This window comes from Haliotis rubra, unplaced genomic scaffold, assembly GCF_003918875.1.
Source record: "Haliotis rubra isolate DU_JTF1 unplaced genomic scaffold, ASM391887v1 Scf445, whole genome shotgun sequence".
In the NCBI taxonomy this organism is placed as follows: domain Eukaryota; kingdom Metazoa; phylum Mollusca; class Gastropoda; order Lepetellida; family Haliotidae; genus Haliotis; species Haliotis rubra.
In genome coordinates, this window is record NW_025767130.1 from 226,444 (window position 1) to 248,811 (window position 22,368).

General features: G+C 45.9%; 1 protein-coding gene across 4 annotated transcripts in view; it reads right to left on the reverse strand.

The window, feature by feature from the left end:
- The window catches only part of LOC124289626 (cytoplasmic dynein 2 intermediate chain 1-like), a 61,688-nt gene extending 39,636 nt beyond the window's left edge, over nt 1–22,052 (reverse strand). For 2 of the 4 annotated variants that reach the window (XM_046726229.1, XM_046726228.1), the window contains exons 1-13: nt 21,945–22,052; nt 19,187–19,240; nt 17,068–17,140; nt 16,283–16,341; nt 14,739–14,792; nt 14,353–14,418; nt 13,810–14,049; nt 13,074–13,133; nt 11,687–11,728; nt 10,621–10,683; nt 8,864–8,937; nt 8,216–8,246; nt 1,470–1,562 (exon numbers count right to left, since the gene is read on the reverse strand). In XM_046726229.1, the coding sequence (XP_046582185.1) occupies nt 1,470–1,562; nt 8,216–8,246; nt 8,864–8,937; nt 10,621–10,683; nt 11,687–11,728; nt 13,074–13,133; nt 13,810–14,049; nt 14,353–14,418; nt 14,739–14,792; nt 16,283–16,341; nt 17,068–17,140; nt 19,187–19,240; nt 21,945–21,959 (924 nt within the window). In that variant the 5' untranslated portion in view covers nt 21,960–22,052. The remainder of the gene's footprint in view (nt 1–1,469; nt 1,563–8,215; nt 8,247–8,863; nt 8,938–10,620; nt 10,684–11,686; nt 11,729–13,073; nt 13,134–13,809; nt 14,050–14,352; nt 14,419–14,738; nt 14,793–16,282; nt 16,342–17,067; nt 17,141–19,186; nt 19,241–21,944) is intronic. The other 2 variants (XM_046726232.1, XM_046726230.1) reach the window with 2 other exon arrangements.
- Between the last annotated feature and the right edge of the window lie 316 nt (nt 22,053–22,368).

Below are 22,368 nucleotides of genomic sequence, written 5' to 3' on the forward strand. Positions count from 1 at the left end.
TACAGCCAGCTCACACTACTCACATCAACACCATCAGACACAGTGATACAGCCAGCTCACACTACTCCCATCAACGCCATTAGACACAGTGATACAGCCAGCTCACACTACTCACATCAACACCATCAGACACAGTGATACAGCCAGCTCACACTACTCACATCAACGCCATTAGACACAGTGATACAGCCAGCTCACACTACTCCCATCAGCACCATTAGACACAGTGATACAGCCAGCTCACACTACTCACATCAACGCCATTAGACACAGTGATACAGCCAGCTCACACTACTCCCATCAACGCCATTAGACACAGTGATACAGCCAGCTCACACTACTCACATCAACGCCATTAGACACACAGTGATACAGCCAGCTCACACTACTCCATCAACGCCATTAGACACAGTGATACAGCCAGCTCACACTACTCCCATCAACACCATCAGACACAGTGATACAGCCAGCTCACACTACTCACATCAACGCCATTAGACACAGTGATACAGCCAGCTCACACTACTCCCATCAGACACAGTGATACAGCCAGCTCACACTACTCCCATCAGACACAGTGATGCAGCCAGCTCACACTACTCCCATCGACACCATCAGACACAGTGATGCAGCCAGCTCACACTACTCCCATCGACACCATCAGACACAGTGATACAGCCAGCTCACACTACTCCCATCGACACCATCAGACACAGTGATGCAGCCAGCTCACACTACTCCCATCGACACCATCAGACACAGTGATGCAGCCAGCTCACACTACTCCCATCGGCACCATCGGACACAGTGATGCAGCCAGCTCACACTACTCCCATCGGACACAGTGATACAGCCAGCTCACACTACTCCCATCGACACCATCAGACACAGTGATGCAGCCAGCTCACACTACTCCCATCGACACCATCAGACACAGTGATGCAGCCAGCTCACACTACTCCCATCGGCACCATCGGACACAGTGATGCAGCCAGCTCACACTACTCCCATCGACACCATCGGACACAGTGATACAGCCAGCTCACACTACTCCCATCGACACCATCAGACACAGTGATGCAGCCAGCTCACACTACTCCCATCGGACACAGTGATACAGCCAGCTCACACTACTCCCATCGGCACCATCAGATACAGTGATGCAGCCAGCTCACACTACTCCCATCAGACACAGTGATGCAGCCAGCTCACACTACTCCCATCAGACACAGTGATGCAGCCAGCTCACACTACTCCCATCAGACACAGTGATGCAGCCAGCTCACACTACTCCCATAGACACCATCGGACACAGTGATACAGCCAGCTCACACTACTTCTATGGACACCATCAGACACAGTGATGCAGCCATAATACTCCCTATAATAACTGTCTGCAAAGTAAGTGTGGACCTGAAGACCTGACCTGGTGCTGCTGATCTACAGATAAATAGATACTGTAAACAAACCTCAAACTCTTCCTCATCATAGTTGTAGTCGTCACCATCTTCTTCCTGCTCCGACTCTGGGTCCTGAACCTTGCTTCGACTCGCTGGCTCACTCTGGGGAGGATGAGACACATTGTCCATGTATATCAACCTGGTTTACACATATGACAGATTGACAAGACAACCAAGTGTCTGATATTATACCATCAGGAACACCGTCAATGCCGTCAAGTCTCACAGCTTGATCACACTGTTTAGTTGCCTCCTCGGACAAGAATCTGGATCCGTTGTAATTCAACCGATACATGCATCCTGCTGACTGCCTACCACTGTGCCTACTTGGTCAGTCTTCTTTAAGATGAATGTTTATTCTGTGTGAGTACTAAGTCAATACATATGGGTTTCGTGCAGCCAACATTACTCTCTTAAAACTGTTTCAGACATAATGATAAAAGGTAATGTGAGAATTCATGCAGACAAAATCAATTATTGCATCTTGTGACTCGGAACACATTCCTGTAACTAAACTTACTCTTATTACTAACAGTGTCAAATGTCAAGATGTTTGCGTGCTCAGTGGATGCATAAATCTCTCACCCCAATGTGTAACACCACATAGCATTCACCAAATCATTGGTCTCTCTGACTACCAATGCCTTGGTGTGCTTGTCAACAACGGAGTGCCAACAGTCATGCTCACAATAACAAACTCATGCACTTCATAATGTAAATGACAATTAGGCAGGGGTTGTACTGGTGGAGATAAAGGTGGGGCAGGGGTTGTACTGGTAGGTGGGGTAGCGCTGTACTGGTAGATATACAGGAGGGGCAGGGGCTGTACTGGTAGTAGAGTAGACAGGAGGGGCAGGGGCTGTACTGAGTAGATATACAGGAGGGGGCAGGGGCTGTACTGGTAGGTGGGGGAGGGCAGCTGTACTGAGTAGATATACAGGGAGGGGCAGGGGCTGTACTGGTAGAAAGAAAGCAGGAGGGGGCAGGGGGCTGTACTGGTGGGGCAGGGGCTGTACTGAGTAGGTGGGGCAGGGTGGGGCAGTGGCTGTAGTAGTAAGTACAGGAGGGGCAGGGGCTGTACTGGTAGATAGACAGGTGGGGCAGGGGCTGTACTGGTAAGTAGACAGGTGGGGCAGGGGCTGTACTGGTAGATAGACAGGTGGGGCAGGGGCTGTACTGGTAAGTAGACAGGAGGGGCAGGGGCTGTACTGAGTAAAGTAGACAGGAGGGGCAGGGGCTGTACTGGTAGATAGATGAACAGGAGGGCAGGGGCTGTACTGGTAGATAGAACAGGAGGGGCAGGGGCTGTACTGAGTAGAAGTGAACAGGAGGGGCAGGGGCTGTACTGAGTAGATAGACAGGAGGGGCAGGGGCTGTACTGGTAAGTGAACAGGAGGGGCAGGGGGCTGTACTGGTAGATGAACAGGTGGGGCAGGGGCTGTACTGGTAGAAGAAGTAGACAGGAGGGGCAGGGGCTGTACTGGTAGATAGACAGGAGGGGCAGGGGCTGTACTGGTAAGATAGACAGGAGGGGCAGGGGCTGTACTGGTAAGTAGGAGGGGCAGGACAAGGTGGAGGGGGGGGCTGTACTGAGTAGAAAGAAGTAGACAGGAGGGGGCAGGGGCTGTACTGAGTAGATAGACAGGTGGGGCAGGGGCTGTACTGGTAGAGTAGACAGGAGGGGCAGGGGCTGTACTGGTAGATAGACAGGAGGGGCAGGGGCTGTACTGGTAAGTAGACAGGAGGGGCAGGGGCTGTACTGGTAAGTAGACAGGTGGGGCAGGGGCTGTACTGGTAGATAGACAGGAGGGGCAGGGGGGGCTGTACTGGTAGATAGACAGGAGGGGCAGGGGCTGTACTGGTAGAAGTAGACAGGAGGGGCAGGGCACTGTACTGAGTAGATAGACAGGAGGGGCAGGGGCTGTACTGGTGGGTGGGGTGGTGGGGCATGGGGCTGTACTGAGTGAATAGACAGGTGGGGCAGGGGGCTGTACTGGTAAGTAGACAGGAGGGGCAGGGGCTGTACTGGTAGATAGACAGGTGGGGCAGGGGCTGTACTGGTGAATAGACAGGAGGGGCAGGGGCTGTACTGAGTAGAAGTAACAGGAGATTAGGGCAGGGGCTGTACTGAGTAGAAGACAGGTGGGAGTACTGTACTGGTGGGACAGGTAGGGCAGGGGCTGTACTGAGTAAGAAATGAGACAGGAGGGGCAGGGGCTGTACTGGTAGAAGAAAGTAGACAGGTGGGGCAGGGGCTGTACTGAGTAGAGATGAACAGGAGGGGGCAGGGGCTGTACTGAGTAGAAGTAGACAGGAGGGGCAGGGGCTGTACTGAGTAGATAGACAGGAGGGGCAGGGGCTGTACTGGTAAGGTGACAGGAGGGGCAGGGGGCTGTACTGAGTAGTAGATAGACAGGAGGGGCAGGGGGCTGTACTGAGTAGATGTGAGACAGGAGGGGCAGGGGCTGTACTGAGTAGATAGACAGGTGGGGCAGGGGCTGTACTGGTAGATGTGGGACAGGAGGGCAGGGGGCTGTACTGGTGGATAGACAGGAGGGAGCAGGGGGCTGTACTAGGTAAGATGGACAGGAAGGGCAGGGGGCTAGTACTGGTGTGGATAGACAGGAGGGGCAGGGGCTGTACTAGTAGAAGTAAATGAACAGGAGGGGGGAGCTGTACTGAGTAAGTAGACAGGAGGGGCAGGGGGCTGTACTGAGTAAGAAGTAGACAGGAGGGAGCAGGGGCTGTACTGGAAAAATGAGACAGGAGGGGCAGGGGCTGTACTGGTAAGAAGTAGACAGGTGGGGCAGGGGGCTGTACTAGTAGAACAAAGACAGGAGGGGCAGGGGCTGTACTGAGTAAAAGTAGACAGGAGGGGCAGGGGCTGTACTGAGTAAGATAGAACAGGAGGGCAGGGGCTGTACTGAGTAGAAGTAGACACAGGTGGGGCAGGGCTGTACTACTAGTAGATAGACAAGGAGGGAGACAGGGGCTGTACTGAGTAGAAGAAGTGAACAGGAGGGGCAGGGGCTGTACTGGTGGATAGACAGGAGGGGCAGGGGCTGTACTAGAGTAGAAATGAACAGGAGGGGCAGGGGCTGTACTGAGTAGATAGACAGGTGGGTGGGGCAGGGGCTGTACTGAGTAGAATGAGCAGGTGGGGCAGGGGCTGTACTGAGTAGATAAACAGGTGGGGCAGGGGCTGTACTGAGTAAGTAGACAGGAGGGGCAGGGAGCTGTACTGAGTAGATAGACAGGAGGGGCAGGGGCTGTACTGGTAAATGAGACAGGAGGGGCAGGGGGCTGTACTGAGTAAATAGACAGGAGGGAGCAGGGCTGTACTGAGTAGATAGACAGGAGGGGCAGGGGGCTGTACTGAGTAGAAGTAGACAGGAGGGGCAGGGAGCTGTACTGGTAAGAGACAGATAGACAGGAGGGGCAGGGGCTGTACTGGTAGATAGAACAGGAGGGGCAGGGGCTGTACTGAGTAGAAATAGACAGGAGGGGCAGGGGCTGTACTGGTAGAAATAGACAGGAGGGGCAGGGGGGCTGTACTGGTAGAAATGGAACAGGAGGGGCAGGGGCTTGTACTGGTAAACAGACAGGTGGGGCAGGGGCTGTACTAAGGCAGGGGCTGTACTGAGTAGAAAAGAACAGGAGGGGCAGGGGCTGTACTGGTAGAAGGACTAGACAGGTGGGGCAGGGGCTGTACTGAGTAGATGAACAGGTGGGGCAGGGGCTGTACTGAGTAAGAAGTAGACAGGAGGGGCAGGGGCTGTACTGGTCAGATAGACAGGGAGGGGCAGGGGCTGTACTGAGTAGATGAAGACAGGTGGGGCAGGGGCTGTACTGGTAGATAGACAGGAGGGGCAGGGGCTGTACTGGTAAGTAGAACAGGAGGGGCAGGGGCTGTACTGAGTAAGAGTGAACAGGAGGGCAGGGGCTGTACTGGTAGAAGTAGACAGGAGGGCTAAGGGGCTGTACTGGTTGGAGTAGACAGGAGGGGCAGGGGCTGTGCTAGTGTAGATAGACAGGTGGGGCAGGGGGCTGTACTGGTGGATGAGACAGGAGGGGCAGGGGCTGTACTGAGTAAGAAGTAGACAGGAGGGGCAGGGGGAGGCTGTACTGAGTAGGTAGAACAGGAGGGGCAGGGGCTGTACTGGTAGATAGACAGGAGGGGCAGGGGCTGTACTGAGTAGAAGTGAACAGGAGGGACAGGGGCTGTACTGGTGGATACACAGTATGGGCAGGGAGTTGTACTAGGATGGGAGGGGCAGGGGCTGTACTGAGTGGATACACAGGTGGGGCAGGGAGCTGTACTGGTGTACACAGTTAGGGCAGGGGTTGAACAGGTACAGGTGGGGCAGGGGAGCTGTACTGAGTAGACAGACAGGTGGGGCAGGGGTTGTACTGGTAGATACACAGGTGGGGCAGGGGCTGTACTGGTAGATACACAGGTGGGGCAGGGGCTGTACTGGTTAACAGACAGGTGGGGCAGAGGTTGTACTGGTAGACAGACATTGTGGGGCAGGAGCTGTACTGGTAGACAGACAGGTGGGGCAGGGACTATACTGGTAGATACACAGGTGGGGCAGGAGCTGTACTGTAGACAGACAGGTGGGGCAGGAGCTGTACTGTAGACAGACAGGTGGGGCAGCGGTTGTACTGGTTAACTTTACAGGTGGGGCAGAGGTGGTACTGTTAGATACACAGCTAGGGCAGGGGCTGTACTAATAGGCAGACAGGTAGGGCAGGGGTTGTACTGGTATATTAACAGGTGGGACAGAGGCTGTACTGGTTGAGAGACAGGTGGGGCAGGGGCTGTACTGGTAGAAAGACAGGTGGGGCAGGGTTGTATTGGTAGATTAACAGGTGGGACAGAGGCTGTACTGGTTGAGAGACAGGTGGGGCAGGGGCTGTACTGGTAGAAAGACAGGTGGGGCAGGGGTTGTACTGGTAGATTAACAGGTGGGACAGGGGCTGTACTGGTAGATTAACAGGTGGCACAGGGGCTGTACTGGTAGCCAGACAGGTAGGGCAGGGGTTGTACTGGTAGATAGACAGGTAGGGCAGGGGCTGTACTGGTAGACAGACAGGTGGGGCAGGGGTTGTACTGGTAGATAATAATAATAATAATAATGTCTATTTATATTGCACTGGGTTCCATCCACAGAGGTGCATGCTCACGGCGCTACAATAGTCACAGATGAGGAGATAGTTTGTAGGGATAGAACTTTCTAAAGAGAAAGGTTTATAGGTTGGTTTTGAATGTCTCAAGGGTGGGGGATTCTTTAATGTTCTGAGGTAGTGGGTTCTATAACTGAGGTGCTGCTGCTTGAAACGATCTGTTGCCGTAGGATTTTAGTCTTGAGTTTGGTACTGCAAGTAGGCATTGGTTTTCAGACCTTAGACATCGTGAAGGCTGGTATGGTGAGATCAGTTCTGATAGATAGCTCGGTGCTGTACCATTCAAACAGTGGTAGGCAAAACAGAAGATCTTGAAGTGGATCCGGGCTTCTATTGGTAGCCAGTGTATGGACATCAATACCGGTGTTATGTGGCATCTTTTGGTGCACGACTCACAATACGAGCTGCCCTATTTGGTACCTTCTGGAGTTTGTTCAGCAGATCCTGACTCAAACCATACAACAGACTGTTGCTGTAGTCTATGCGGGACATCACAAGTTGTTGGACTAGTGTCTTTGTTACGTCTTTTGTAATAAGATGGCGGATATTACCAATACTTCTTAGATGGAAGTAGCAGGTCTGGCACACTTGATTAACTGTACACAGGTGGGACAGGGGCTGTACTGGTAGACAGACAGGTGGGGCAGGGGTTGTACTGGTAGACAGACAGATAGGGTAGGGGCTGTACTGGTAGACAGACAGGTGGGGCAGGGGTTGTACTGGTAGACAGACAGATAGGGTAGGGGCTGTACTGGTAGACAGGTGGGGCAGGGGTTGTGCTGGTAGACAGACAGGTAGAGTAGGGGCTGTACTGGTAGACAGACAGGTGGGGCAGGGGTTGTAGTGGTAGATAGACAGGTAGGGTAGGGGCTGTACTGGTAGATAGACAGGTGGGACAGGGGCTGTACTGGAAGATATACAGGTGGGGCAGGGGCTGTACTGGTAGATATACAGGTGGGGGAGGGGCTGTACTTGTACATATACAAGTGGGGCAGGGGTACTGGTAGATATACAGGTGGGGGAGGGGCTGTAGTTGTACATATACAAGTGGGGCAGGGGTACTGGTAGATATACAGGTGGGGCAGGGGATGTACATGTACATCTTTTGTCGTCTTAATTCCATCAGTAGTGAATAATTCATTACGCTGAATGTCTTCATATATATGATAGATATGTCTAACATAATCATGGTGAAATACAAAGTAATTGGCTGAATAAGTCCATGGGAGGCCACCCTATACACCTTCACCTTATACTGAGGCTCTTATGCACGTGCTCCCTGCTCCCAACCCATGCCGGTGCTGTCCATTGAAGCAATATTTATAGCACATCATGCAAATAATGTTACCTTCTTTGGTGCACGTTTCACACTTGTTTTCTTTCTGACAGTTGGCTGTTTCTGCAGCAAGGGGATAACAAACAGATTCCAATCATATCTAACAGTGAGATCTCTAAAATCAGGACTGATCTGTGTTGAGGTAAATCTAAGTCTAAATACATCTCATAAAATACAAATAATTAAATTACACTACATGACAAGGACAAAGTAGCGATAGATAAGGACAAACCTGTTTCTCTTCTTTCTTTCTTTCAACGTTTCTGAAATATATTTCAATGACGTTAAGTTAGTACAAATGTGGCAGTAGGAAAGAGGCCAACAACTGGTCTGACTGAACATTCACCATGTAATTATTACCGCAAGTAAATCTGGTAAGTTCACAGAGTAATACTGGAGAAAACTACCTACATTGTCTATCAACACATTTGATACAAAGACCAGGCATTTTCATAAACATTAACCACTGACTTGACCTTCAACTGAGATGACATCAGTGTCTGAAATAGCTAGCAACTATGCAATAAAACATCACATTGAATAAGAATGGTTGGATGTCAACTTCTTTATTGTGAATCAGGATCAGGACCAAATAAAGAAGTTGACATCCAAAAGTCTTGCTTTTCTTATTCGATATGCATTTCACTTCTAAATGTCCTTCAAAGATTTGATGATATTGAATATTCAAATATAATATAAACATACAGTATCAGTCACAACACATCCTACTTTCTCTAAGGATAGATTATATTCATTGCTAGACATCTGGAGTCAGGACAAGTCAACTCTACAACAAAAAGCCTGCCTCCAAGGACTATACTTTTGTATCACCCATATTAATAGGGTTTTTTCCATGTCAGTCACCTCTCCTAGTACCCACCTATCTCTGTGTCTGTCATCACGGTCTCGCTGCCTGTCGCCCTTCCTGGAGTCTCGCTTCTCTTCGTCCCGATCCTGGAACCATAGCATCCATATATGTCTTTTGTCAAACTATTGCATTGGAATTAAAATAGAACAAGATCATAACACACAATACATTATCCACCACAAGGTGTTGTCAGTGACACCTTTACCAAGAAATCAACCATATCATCCCTTCACTATCAGTTGATGCCAACCTACCCAATTGGCCCACCAACACTAACCCCACTCCACAAGAACGTAAACCCACCTAACAAGACCAGCCATCCGACCCAACCACACCACACCCACACTTTCCCCACAAGACCTCCCCCTCCTAGCGTGACCGTCCATTCAAACTCACACACTAACAAGACCAGCCCCATCCGCCCAACCACACCACACCCACACTTTCCCCCACAAGACCTCCCCTCCTGGCGTGACCATCCATTCACAACTCACCACACACACCACCTGCCCTTACTCTAACAAGACCAGCCCCATCCGGCCCATTCACAAGACTCACAACTCACCACACCACGACCTGCCCTTACCTAACAAGACCAGCCCCATCCGACCCAACCACACCACACCCACACTTTCCCCACAAGACCTCCCCCTCCTAGCGTGACCATCCATTCACAACTCACCACACACGACCTGCCCTTACCTAACAAGACCAGCCCCATCCGACCCAACCACACCACACCCACACTTTCCCCACAAGACCTCCCCCTCCTAGCGTGACCATCCATTCACAACTCACCACACACGACCTGCCCTTACCTAACAAGACCAGCCCCATCCGACCCAACCACCCATCCATTCACAACTCACCACACACTGCCCTTACCTAACACCAGCCCCATCCACCCAACCACACCACACCCACACTTTCCCCACAAGACCTGCCCTCCATTACCTAACAAGACCAGCCCCATCCGACGCAAACCCACCACTCGCAGCAGTGTGCGAAATAGCCACTGGCCTGCTAGCCCTTGGCTAGTAAAAATCTCCACAGTCAATGGCCCGACTGGCTAGTGCATTTCATGGGGTCATTTTGTAAATATATCACTCTCTCCGAATTGTTAGGTCATAATACACTTGTAAAATCATGCAAGATTATGGCCTGATAAAAATGTTCCTCATATAAGCAACTTAATGATGACTTATTTGAGCATAAACAAAATATTTCAGACATGTGTTTGCTTATTTTGGATGATATTTTACCTTTTTGAAATCTTTTGCATAGTTTTGACATTCAAATTTCGGGCTAGTGAATTATTTTGTGCAAGATCAACCCCCCAACAAGATTCACCTAACCCCCTCCCATAACATACCCTCCTAGATAGATCAACCCCCACCAAATTTTCCCATAACCCTCCTCCCTCCCAGCAAGATCAACCCCTAACAAGATTCACCTACCCCCTCCCATACCATCCCCTCCAGCCCCCCAACAAGATTCACCCCACCCCTCCACAAGATCAAACCCCCAACAAGATTCACCCAACCCCCTCCCACCCTCCCTCCCAGCAAGTCCCCCCAAAGATTCACCCAACCCCTCCCATACCCTCCCTCCCAGCAAGATCAACCCCCAACAAGATTCACCCACCCCTCCCCCTACCCTCCCATCTCAACAAGATTCACCCAACCCCCTCCCATACCCTCCCCCTGCCCCAACAAGGTTCACCTACCCCCCTCCCATACCCAGTGGTATTGGTGAGCCTGCTGACTTACACTCTTCTTCTCCTTTTTCTCCTTCTTCTCCCTCCGCTCCTGTCTCTGTCGCTCTCGGTCATCCTGATGGCATCAAGAAGAAACTCACAAAACCACCTATGATCTTTGTACAGCCATGGGAATTCCTGTTCTTAAGACTTCACTTCACTAAAGTTCAACGCTTTGTGCAAGGAAGTGTGTACCGGTAATCAACATGAACCTACCTCATAATGACTGATTAACGGCTTACAGAACTGGACGTCTCCACAATGCCTGGTGATAATTAGCCAAAAGGAAACCAGTCCCACACCAGTATTTTGTAATCTTACATGGGACTCTAGAGAGGACTGATTACATTACCTGACCTGTGTATCCGTATGAAGTGTTTCATAATCAATAAGCAATAGTTAAAGTTCTTGTTAAGAAACTTGTCCCCACTACAACACAGTACAAGTTTCAAGCAACAGCAGAGAAAGACTTTAAAACACTTTCCCAGCAAACCAAAGTGGCACAGAAGTCTCCTAAATAATGATGACATACCAGCAGACATAATCTATAAAAATGTTGTTGTGGTTCACCTTGAAGCTACTTCAACATGAAGCCAACCTCCCTCAAGGTAGTGAAATGAGGTATTATGTGCTGGTTACAATTATCTTACTTCTACTGTGACATAAACAGAATGTACAAATCTACGCTAAGATCTACTAAGATCTGTTTCGTAGCAGTAGTTGAACATGGATACCCAAATCAGACCCAGTATGCTAAATGCCTATAGTATAGATACAGCCACTAATATCCAATATACAAGTGAACAACTGGACCACATCTTGATCTGGAGACTTGGGCTTCTAAATGACAGGGACAGTGAGGTGAAATATATAGCGTGAACACAACACTGTGAACAAAAGACTTGCCTCTACAAGACAGGGGCCTAGATTTTCAAAGCTCTCTTAGTGCTAAGATAGTCGTAAGTTAATGTTAATGTATAGCACTTACGACTATCTTAGCGCTAAAAGAGCTTCGAAAATCTAGGCCCAGGTGTTTAACCAAGTCACATGGCCCCATAACAGGGAGTTGCTGCACTCACCGAGTCATCGCGTTTCTCCCTCCTCTTCCGGTCTCTGTCATCCTGCAACACAACGGGCCATCAGGTCAAATCAAACATTCACACTTGTCATTCTGACCATGTTCACACACAACACTGAAAGCGATCCACTACGTGGAAGTACTGAACACCCATCACTTTGTGTATTATCATCATAACACATTCCATGTATCAACCCACATCACCCCCTGTAGCAATCCTGATGCACTCACAGATGGTAGTCTGATGTCAAGACAGGTATTTAACCAAAGTCCCAAGACTAAGCGTGTCCCTATACACCCTCCCCAAGGCAGATACCCATGAAGATCTGGGTTAGAATTGGTCATCAGTAACCCATGATTGTCGTAAGAGGCAACTAACGGGATCGGTGGTCAGGCTCGCTCACTTGGTTGACACATGTCATCATATCCCTATTGCGTAGATTGATCACAGGATTGTCTGGTCCAGACTTGATTTATTTACAGACCGCTGCCATATAGCTGGAATATTGCTGAGTGTGGCATAAATCAACATGCCAAACCAACCCCCCAGGCAGCTCCTGTAATCTACAAGACAGGTATTGACAGAAGTCCCCAGACTGAACATGTTCCTACTACACCCTCCCCCAGGCAGCTCCTGTAATCTACAAGACAGGTATTGACAGAAGTCCCCAGACTGAACATGTTCCTACTCCCCAGACTGACCCCTCTACCCCAGGCAGCTCCTGTAATCTACAAGACAGGTATTGACAGAAGTCCCCAGACTGAACATGTCCCTACTACACCTTCCCCCAGGCAGCTCCTGTAATCTACAAGACAGGTATTGACAGAAGTCCCCAGACTGAACATGTTCCTACTACACCCTCCCCCAGGCAGCTCCTGTAATCTACAAGACAGGTATTGACAGAAGTCCCCAGACTGAACATGTTCCTACTACACCCTCCCCCAGGCAGCTCCTGTAATCTACAAGACAGGTATTGACAGAAGTCCCCAGACTGAACATGTTCCTACTACACCCTCTCCCCCAGGCAGCTCCTGTAATCTACAAGACAGGTATGAACATGACAGAAGTCCCCAGACTGAACATGTCCCTACTACACCCTCCCCCAGAGAGCTCCTGTAATCTACAAGACAGGTATTGACAGAAGTCCCCAGACTGAACATGTCCCTACTACACCCTCCCCCAGAGAGCTCCTGTAATCTACAAGACAGGTATTGACAGAAGTCCCCAGACTGAACATGTCCCTACTACACCCTCCCCCAGAGAGCTCCTGTAATCTACAAGACAGGTATTGACAGAAGTCCCCAGGCTGAACATGTCCCTACTACACCCTCCCCCACAGAGCTCCTGTAATCTCCACTGTATACTGTAACAATTCTGACGTACTCACATCTGCAGTTCGATGTCTGTCTTTCTCTCTACTTTCCTTCTTCCTTTTGTCTCTGTCATCCTACAGGACATAACAACATCACCAATCAACTGACAGGGAACAACTGTTAATGTTTCTATTATATTTTACAACAAAAGCCTAAACACTGCCTGACTCATAAAACACAATAAGCCTACATACACCATAAGCCTACCTACCATGCCTACCACATGCCCCAAAGTACATCATTAGCTTGTATACCACTTGGCCTATAGCACAACTTAAGCCTGTATAGTGTCTGGATCATAGCACATCTTAAGCCTGTATAGTGTCTGGTTCATAACACAACTTAAGCCTGTATAGTGTCTGGATCATAGCACAACTTAAGCCTGTATAGTGTCTGGTTCATAACACAACTTAAGCCTGTAAAATGGCCGGCTCATAACACAACTTAAGCTTGTACTGTGTCTGGCTCATGACACAACTTAAGCCTGTATAGTGTCTGGCTCATAACACAGCTTAAGCCTATATAGTGTTTGGCTCATAACACAATTTAAGCCTGTATAGTGTCTGGCTCATCACACAATTTAAGCCTGTATAGTGTCCGGCTCATCACACAATTTAAGCCTGTATAGTGTCTGGCTCATCACACAATTTAAGCCTATATAGTGTTTGGCTCATAACACAATTTAAGCCTGTGTAGTGTCTGGCTCACAACACAATTTAAGCCTGTATAGTGTCTGGCTCATACTCCTACCTCATCCCTGTGTCGTCGTCTGTTGTCATTCTCATCACGTCCATGTTTACGGTCATCATCCCTGCGTCGCCGCTCTTTGTCATCATCACGCCGTTTTCGCCTGTCATCATCCCGGTCACGATGACGGTCCCTGTCATCATCTCTATGTCTGCGTTTCTCATCATCCCTGTCACGGTGACGTCGCCGTATCTCATCGTCATCTTCTATCACAGGAGCATCTCGTTTCTTCTCCTTTTTTTCCTGATGGATATATACATCCTAATTTGTATAAATGTGCTGAAACAATCATGCCGCATTATGTTGCCTACATTAAGGATGATTAATAGAGAGAAGCAAAGTTGCCCCCGCTGATCCCAATAACAGGTAAGGGAAGCAACTCTCCGCAGGCCATCACAGCCCCTTTGATCACAGGGCTTACACTTGATAAACACACCTCTCTCAGACAATATCTTGATGTATTTAACATGTCCTGATGCGTATTTCCTCTAGTGTATGATACATATGATTTTACTGAGCAAATTCTCACATCTGGTAATAACTTACAGGTTTGGATGGATCTTTCTTTTCTCTCCGTTCTCTCCGTTCCCGCCTCTGTCTTTCTCTCTCGTCCTGAAACATAGCGATACAGTATCCATGGTAACAAAATCAGCAAAAAAGTATCCATCCACCATTTCTTATGTAAACAGACACTTATATATTGTCATCTACAACTTAATAAAATCACATATGCAGGACAGGAAAGATCTAAAAGTCTGCAGATCTACAAACATGCAGAGTGTATACCATGCACAGAGGAACATGTGAAACAAAACATTAACACAAGAATTAGTGAAATTCACAACCTCCTTGTCTGGCAATAACCTTAAGTCAGACTTGAGAATCTGGAAGCAGTTTTAATAATGAATGAACAGAGAGGATAGGAATGTTACCTCTGTCAGATTTATCCTTTCAGAATCATCTTGCCTATGGCGTCGCTTATCCTCCTGGAATAGCAAAGTTTCCTTAAGCAACATGCATGCTACCAGTGACTCCAACACACACAGCCTGTCAGACAGTGACATCAACAGGCATGCTACCAGTGACTCCAACACACACAGCCTGTCAGTGACATCAACAGGACTTGTGACATCCCAACAGGCATGCTGTCACTCCAACACACAGCCTGTCAGACAGTGACATCAACAGGCATGCTACCAGTGACTCCAACACACACAGCCTCAGCTACCAGTGACATCATGAACACACACAGCCTGTCAGACAGGTGACATCAACGGGCATGCTACCAGTGACTCCACCAGTGACTCAACGGGCATGCTACTAGTGACACACACAGCCTATCAGTGACATCAACAGGCATGCTACCAGTGACTCCAACACACACAGCAACTCTGTCAGTGACATCAACAGGCATGCTACCAGTGACTCCAACACACAGCCTGTCGGACATCAACAGGCATGCTACCAGTGACAGTCAGTGACATCAACATGCATGCTACCAGTGACTCCACCAGTGACTCAACAACACTCCAACACACACAGCCTGTCAGTGACAACAACAGGCATGCTACCAGTGACCCCAACACACACAGCCAGTCAGTCACACAACATGCATGCCAGTCAGTGTCAGTGACATCAACATGCATGCTACCAGTGACCCCAACACCACAGCCTGTCAGTCAGTGACATCAACAGGCATGCTAACCAGTGCATACTACCAGTGAACACCACAGCCTGTCAGTGACAACAACAGGCATGCTACCAGTGACCCCAACACACACAGCCTGTCAGTCAGTGACAACAACAGGCATGCTACTAGCAACAAGCCCCTGACACAGATCACAACTTACAGTCCAGTGTCACATAATTACAACATCTACCTCATTATGACATGTAATCAAATGACACAGGCCTAATACAGGAAACAATAAGTCAAAACAAATGTGGCAAAATTTAAACAAATAACAGAAAGTGGTAACTAAAATCTGAATTGTTGAACAAAATCAGAAGTGCAGGAAATCAGAAATGTTTGATGACCAGGCCCCGATTTCTCGAAACAAGCTTAAGTTTTTACTCAAATTTCAAACTGAGTTGGACAATTTGAAACAGATGAATTTTTAACTCAACTGCATGTTTTAAATAAAAAAGCCCAAACAACGTAAGTAATCTATCCACCAAACTCAAATTGTCTACTATGTTTGAGTTTAATATCAATTTTAGTTCATTCTGGGAAATGCATTTTCTCAAATTTGAGTAAAAACTCTAACTTAAGTCGAAACTCAGACTTAAGTTTGTTTCGAGAAATCGGGGCCAGGATGTGCTGTATGCTGCCTGCAGGGTCCAATGCATGTTTCTGTACTTTGCAGTTAAAATACATCACCTTTATCACATTTTTAATATATTTTACATCAAATAACAGAAATACAGTAAATAGTTAATTCATCACCTTTGCAAGACAAACTACATGTATACTCACACTGCCATCTCGATGATGCTTTCTCTCTTCATCCTTGGGTCTGCGCCTCTCTTTCCGATCTGCAAAATAAAATTTCATGGAGGACCACATTTCATTTGGATGATGTAAAATGTCACAGCTAAAAGAGTCAGGTTTAACATCACTTTGATCAGTTTTCCAGTTACGATATGTCATATGGGAGGGAAAACCCAAGTGATGCAGGTTGCAGATATATACCACTTCAGCAAAATCCATTTACATACATATTGTGCTGATGAACCTACAAAGTCATTGCAGACTGGGATTTGAACCCAGGATCATAGATTAGTGGATTGTCCAAGGGACACAACTGTGCACAGTAAATTGTGGTGCATCAGACAGCTGGGCTGCACGTTCCCCTGTGTCAGCAGGAGAGTCTGCCCTTCACCATGTTCAGTGCAGGTTCTACACCATATCGGTATCATTGCACCTGTATGTACATGTACACAGTCAACAAACATTTTGTGTACTAGCTTCACAGGTTTTCTTCCAAGCAAATACAGTAAATATGATATAAAGGTTGAGTTCTCATTTAATACTATAAAGATACGATTTATAAAGATAATAATGAGAAATTACAACATTGTTGGGGAAATATATATCACATAAAAGCCAGCTACTCTGCTTTCCTGAAAGTACTGATTTAATGTTTCCTCATTTTTTTCACTGAAAATCAATAAAATAAGACACTAGTATTCTGTGTCATTGACATGATACATGTAAATCTGTCTTGGAAACAGCTACTCTGCCTGGTCCATCATTTTCACCTTCATCATCTCTGTGGCGTCTCTCCTCCCCATCGCGACGATGTCGCTTCCTTTCAAGGTCATCTCGAGAGCCCTACAAACAGGAATCTTTTGAAATGAAATCTTGTTACTATAGTTACTATAAGTATAATACAGGATGAGGAGGAAGAGGCACAATCCTGAATTGCACTCCAGTCTAATCTAAAGCATCATGCCCTCACAGCCAGATCATATCTGGCAGGCATTTGAATACCTGCATGAAAGAAGGGCAAAAAGTATGGTGCAAGGTATTTGATGTGGTTAAAATTTAACAATTATTTCGTGTTTATTGATCTGACTTTCTGAAAGGACATTTCCAAAGTGCTGTACAAAAATACCAGCAGTATAAACCATATCTGGGCAAAAGCCCACATGCCCATTGAAATAGAATAAAAAACAAGTTCCTGGTTGTAAACCCATCTTTATTACTCTGGACAGTCTGCACCTTCAACCGTCACAGTCTAGTAACATTTGCTCTAGTAAGCCCAGTTTTATAAAACCTGTAAACATTGCACAAACACCAAAGTCAGACTGAAAATGGGCACCAGTATGTGAAGCATGATATAGTATGACCAGAAATTATTGAGAATTTGTGGAATATGTTTAATTTAATTTCTAGTATAAACAACCTTGACCAGCTATCAAGTGCTTGGTTTCATTCAAGATAGACAACTCCGTTAATCCTTTTTCATTAGTTTGAGGAAGAGTTATCTCCCTTTGTTTACTTGCTAGCAGACGACATTTTCAGTGATCAGTATGGATGATTTAGAGAAGAGGAAGTTGATTTTAGAGTATTATAACAAGGACATCAGATCAGTTAAAGTGATTTCAAGTAGAACAGGCATCCCTTTGTCTACTGTTTATCGTGTTTTGAAAAATATTGCAAATGGATATGGCATTGAGCACCAGGGAGGCGCAGGTAGGCCCAGAAAATTGACTGTTGGTGACAGGAGGCGGCTTGGTATTCTTGTTTCTTAAAACAAACGAAGGAGTTTAGAAAACTTAAGGCTGGATATGATTGATAGAGGAACTGTGGCTGTCTGTAAGGAGACAATTAGAACTGAGCTGCATGCAATGGTTTGGCAGAAATGTCAAGGAATTCTCACCGATCATGAAACCTGAACATAAGGAGCGAAGGTTGAACTGGTGCTTACAGCATAGAAAGTTTAACTGGGACAATTTACTTCCATCTGCTCACGTGTTCTATGGAAACTTTTGGATTTTCCAGCAGGACAACGACCCAAAACATCGTTCAAAGCATTCACAGGCCTGCTTTCGGACCCAAAATATGACATTATTAGATTGGCCAAGCTATAGCCCTGACCTAAATCCAATAGAAAATGTTTGGGGACTTATGAAGGAAAGTGTCAATAAGAAAAATCTGACAAATATTACTGAAATGAAAGAAGAGGTGGTCCGATAGTGGGACAGCATGGACCACGACTTTCTAACTTCTTTGATCAGTAGTATGCCCCGCCGCATTGAAGCCTGCATTGCTGCCCATGGTGACTTGACAAAATACTAACTGTTCACCTGTCTTTGAATCTGGAGTTACGTTCAGCTAATATTCACATTTAATACGTGAGTAATGAGTGAAAAAAATGAAAAAATTACAATCTTTAAATTCTCAATAATTTCTGGATGTACTGTATAATTAGATATAATTAGATAATGTGCAGTGACGTCAGTGGAAACATGAGTAGATGTGTATCTTCCAGACCAATGCTCAGTAATTAAATTCTCTACAGACATGTAGTGAATTTTATGTTGACTCGACATACCCAGAACAGCTACATATTTACAGAAAAATGAAAAATGACACATTATCTTGTGAACTAAATCTCTCTTTCTGATACTGCATATTACCAGGTAGACCCCAACTCCAGGTGTAGCCATCCCCTTACATTACCTGACCTTTCTCGTTTGAATAGAACTCCAACAAACATAACAGTCAAGATACTTTCTGTAAGGAACTTCCTAGTTGGAACACAGAATTTTGTCAGTATATTCCAAATGTTGCTCCTCACAGGACAAAGATATATTACAACAAAACCAAACTATTCTTGACTTTGTATTAGCATAAAAGAAACTCAGCTGCTACCTTTAAAGCTCTATTAAGCTCATCTGTGGTCCAAGTGTCGTCCTTACGACGATTCTGAAAGATTAATCAAACATTTGCTGAAGAAAATTCAAAGCTGAGCAAAAATCTCTTCTGCATGTTTACCACGTTGGCAAAACATGTGTTTGTAAAACGTGAGTATTAAGTGCAAGTAACAAATGGAAAGGCAAGCAACATTATTACCATGGTTACACTGCCTCCTAAACAGTGGTCCATTCTAAAGAAGGAAGTGATGGCACTACCTTTTCTCTGTGGCAACAACAATTTATTTGAATGTCCTCAGAGACAAATCTTTTACAACAAATAGGGCAATAAATAATAGTAAGAATTCCCAAATTGTTATCCTAAGTCCAGAAAGGAATCCCTCGTGCAAACTAAAATATCCCAACATCTTCATCAACCAATACATTCAACTTCAGTAGCCTTTAAATTAGTGTTGACAATATAGCCTTACAACAAAACATGTACGTTATGGTCACAGAATTGTAGCAGTTACATTGTGGAATTTTCGCCCTGCTGACATCAAGCTGTCTCCCTCCAAGGCTTCTTTCAAAAAATCTCTTCAGTACTTCTGTTCTAATTACAATCAATGCATAGTGTTTGCTGTGTATATCTGACAGGGCATTGGGTCATCCTAAAGATGACATCTTTACCTTGTCAGCCTAACCTCCTAATCTCTTTGGTCGAATGGACAAAGTATCCAACCTCAGATCAGGACTGATCTCACACACACACACACACGCACACACACACACTGCACGCACGCACACACACACCACCAGGGATTTACATGGAGTCCTGTATTTGAGGGTCCCTGGGACTCATACCCTTAATTTTCAGGAGTCCTGGACAACAAAATGGGGGTCCCAGACACTTAAATATTATTATCAATACTGTTATAGTATTGTGTATCATGATCATCACATTGTTACAGTAAGTAAGGTGCAAACAATACCATAACCCAGCTAGTAGCAAACTCAGTGATAACTTATTGTCATTTGATTGGAATTTTTACAAAAAGTATTTGGACTTTTTCTGAGTCCCTGTGGACGCTCTAATAAATTTTGTTGCGTCCATTGTCAATTTTTATGCGTATAGGACGCAGGAATTCGTGTCTTGTAAATCCCTGCACCACCCTCTTTTCCGAGAAGAGACCTTATCAGGTTACTGACAGGATTAACCTCTTCGATAAATGCAGCAAAAATGGTTTAGGGTTCCTGGCACAGTTAGGTCCGTTAGGATCATCATCATCAGCTCCGGGGCCTTGGCCTCAAATGGCAGCCCAGGCAGCTAATGGGACTTTATCCAACGAGAACTTTTCTGAAAATATGGATACTATCCAAGACTGCAGTTGACTGCATTACACAGAGTCAAAATGGATGTAATCTCCAGAGGGCAGTCAGCAGTTTGAGAGGTACCAATCTAAGCCACCAAGAATAATACAGAGTTGGAATTTTGTTTAATTATTATTACCCTGTAATATATCCTAAAGCGAGCTGAATTTGACGTTCTGGTGATTTCGAAGATTGCATTGCCGACGCTATATCAGGGGAGTACGTGCACGATCGGAGTGCACGAGCAGTTTCATCGGTAGGGCGGGTGCCCAGTCGCTGTCTTGAGAATTTTTTGGCAATGGAAATCCGAAAGTTAATTTATATAAAAAGCAAACAAACATCAATATTATTTACTCAAGATCGTTAATACCACTTCAGATGCAAAATCAATTGCCTATATATAACAAAAAATAGCAAGCCAAATTTCAGTAAGATCAGTCGGCTGCTGGTGACAGGCAATAAATAGATAGGAAGCCACGTGATCACAACACTCCCTCACAGTGCGAAGCAAAGTATGACTCATTGGCAAAAATCCATACAAAAGACTCGGATGTGGAAAGCGGCAACAGTTTCGCCGATACAATGTCATGAACACTATTTTCGTAGGGAACACTTGATATTTTGTGTGAAATAGATGAATATATCCTTTATCAGTCAAGGTTAGTAAATAAAAACTTTAAGTGATATTAAGATAAAAAATACGTTTTTGTCTTACATCGTCGAAAACCCTGACACCGGGTTTGATATTAAATAAAAGTTGATGAACACTGGATTCTATAGATTACTTTAGTACATAAGCATGGTATGACAGATTAACTGACTGACTGACTGACTGAGTTTAGTTTTACGCCGCTTTTAGCAATATTCCAGCAATATCACGGCGGGGACACCAGAAATGGGCTTAACACATTGTGCCCATGTGGGGAATCGAACCCGGGTCTTTGGCGTGACGAGCCAACGCTTTAACCACTAGGCTACCCCACCGCCCCACAGATTAACCAAGTATTGAGACAGAATCGAGAGTTCTATCACTGTTTTGAGTTGTGTGTGTATATATCATCTGGTAGGACTAGATCTAAGATCAATTGCATGTCTATCTTGGCTACCGACGATAACCGTTTCGATTACAACCTGACGAACACAAATCCTTCACAGATATGATCATAAAAGTATTCGGACTTATTTTACACATGGTTATGGGTAGAATCGAGTTGAATATCCAGTTTCAATTTCATGTCTGAGGATATTTAGGGAGCGTCAATGTAGACACGACGCCGGTTCATAAACCCACTGCTGTCAAGTCAACAACTTTGAACAAGAAATCGGTTTTCGTTACAACTGTATCCACTTATCTTCAAGGTAATACTAACAGTTCTAAACGTTTCCAAAACCTGAAAACGGCTCACCCTTTCTGATGGCATATTAGGTATCCGCCGTTATCCCTTATCGAACATCTGAATTTGACAGCAAAGGTTTATTTTCTGATCACCAACGCCGCCATTTTCAAGCGCTCAGGTATGTCCGTAAATCGTTCTTTATCGTTTTACGACAAACAAATATCTGTATGTCATAGAATAAGAATTAGATTATTTTCCCGTTATCATCAACATATAGTGATACTATTTTGAGACTTTTGTCCCTAACCTATGGCGTATATGTTTTTTAAAAACGTTGATATTTTACGACAATCAAGAGTTATCTCCCATTCCATCAGGTGCACAAGAAAGTTTGAAGGTTATTGTTACTGGTTCGAATCAACCTTAATTACCAATACGTTTTGTTCGCATTTTCTGGTACATTTGCAAGTGTTTTATTCCTGTCTTTGTCTTC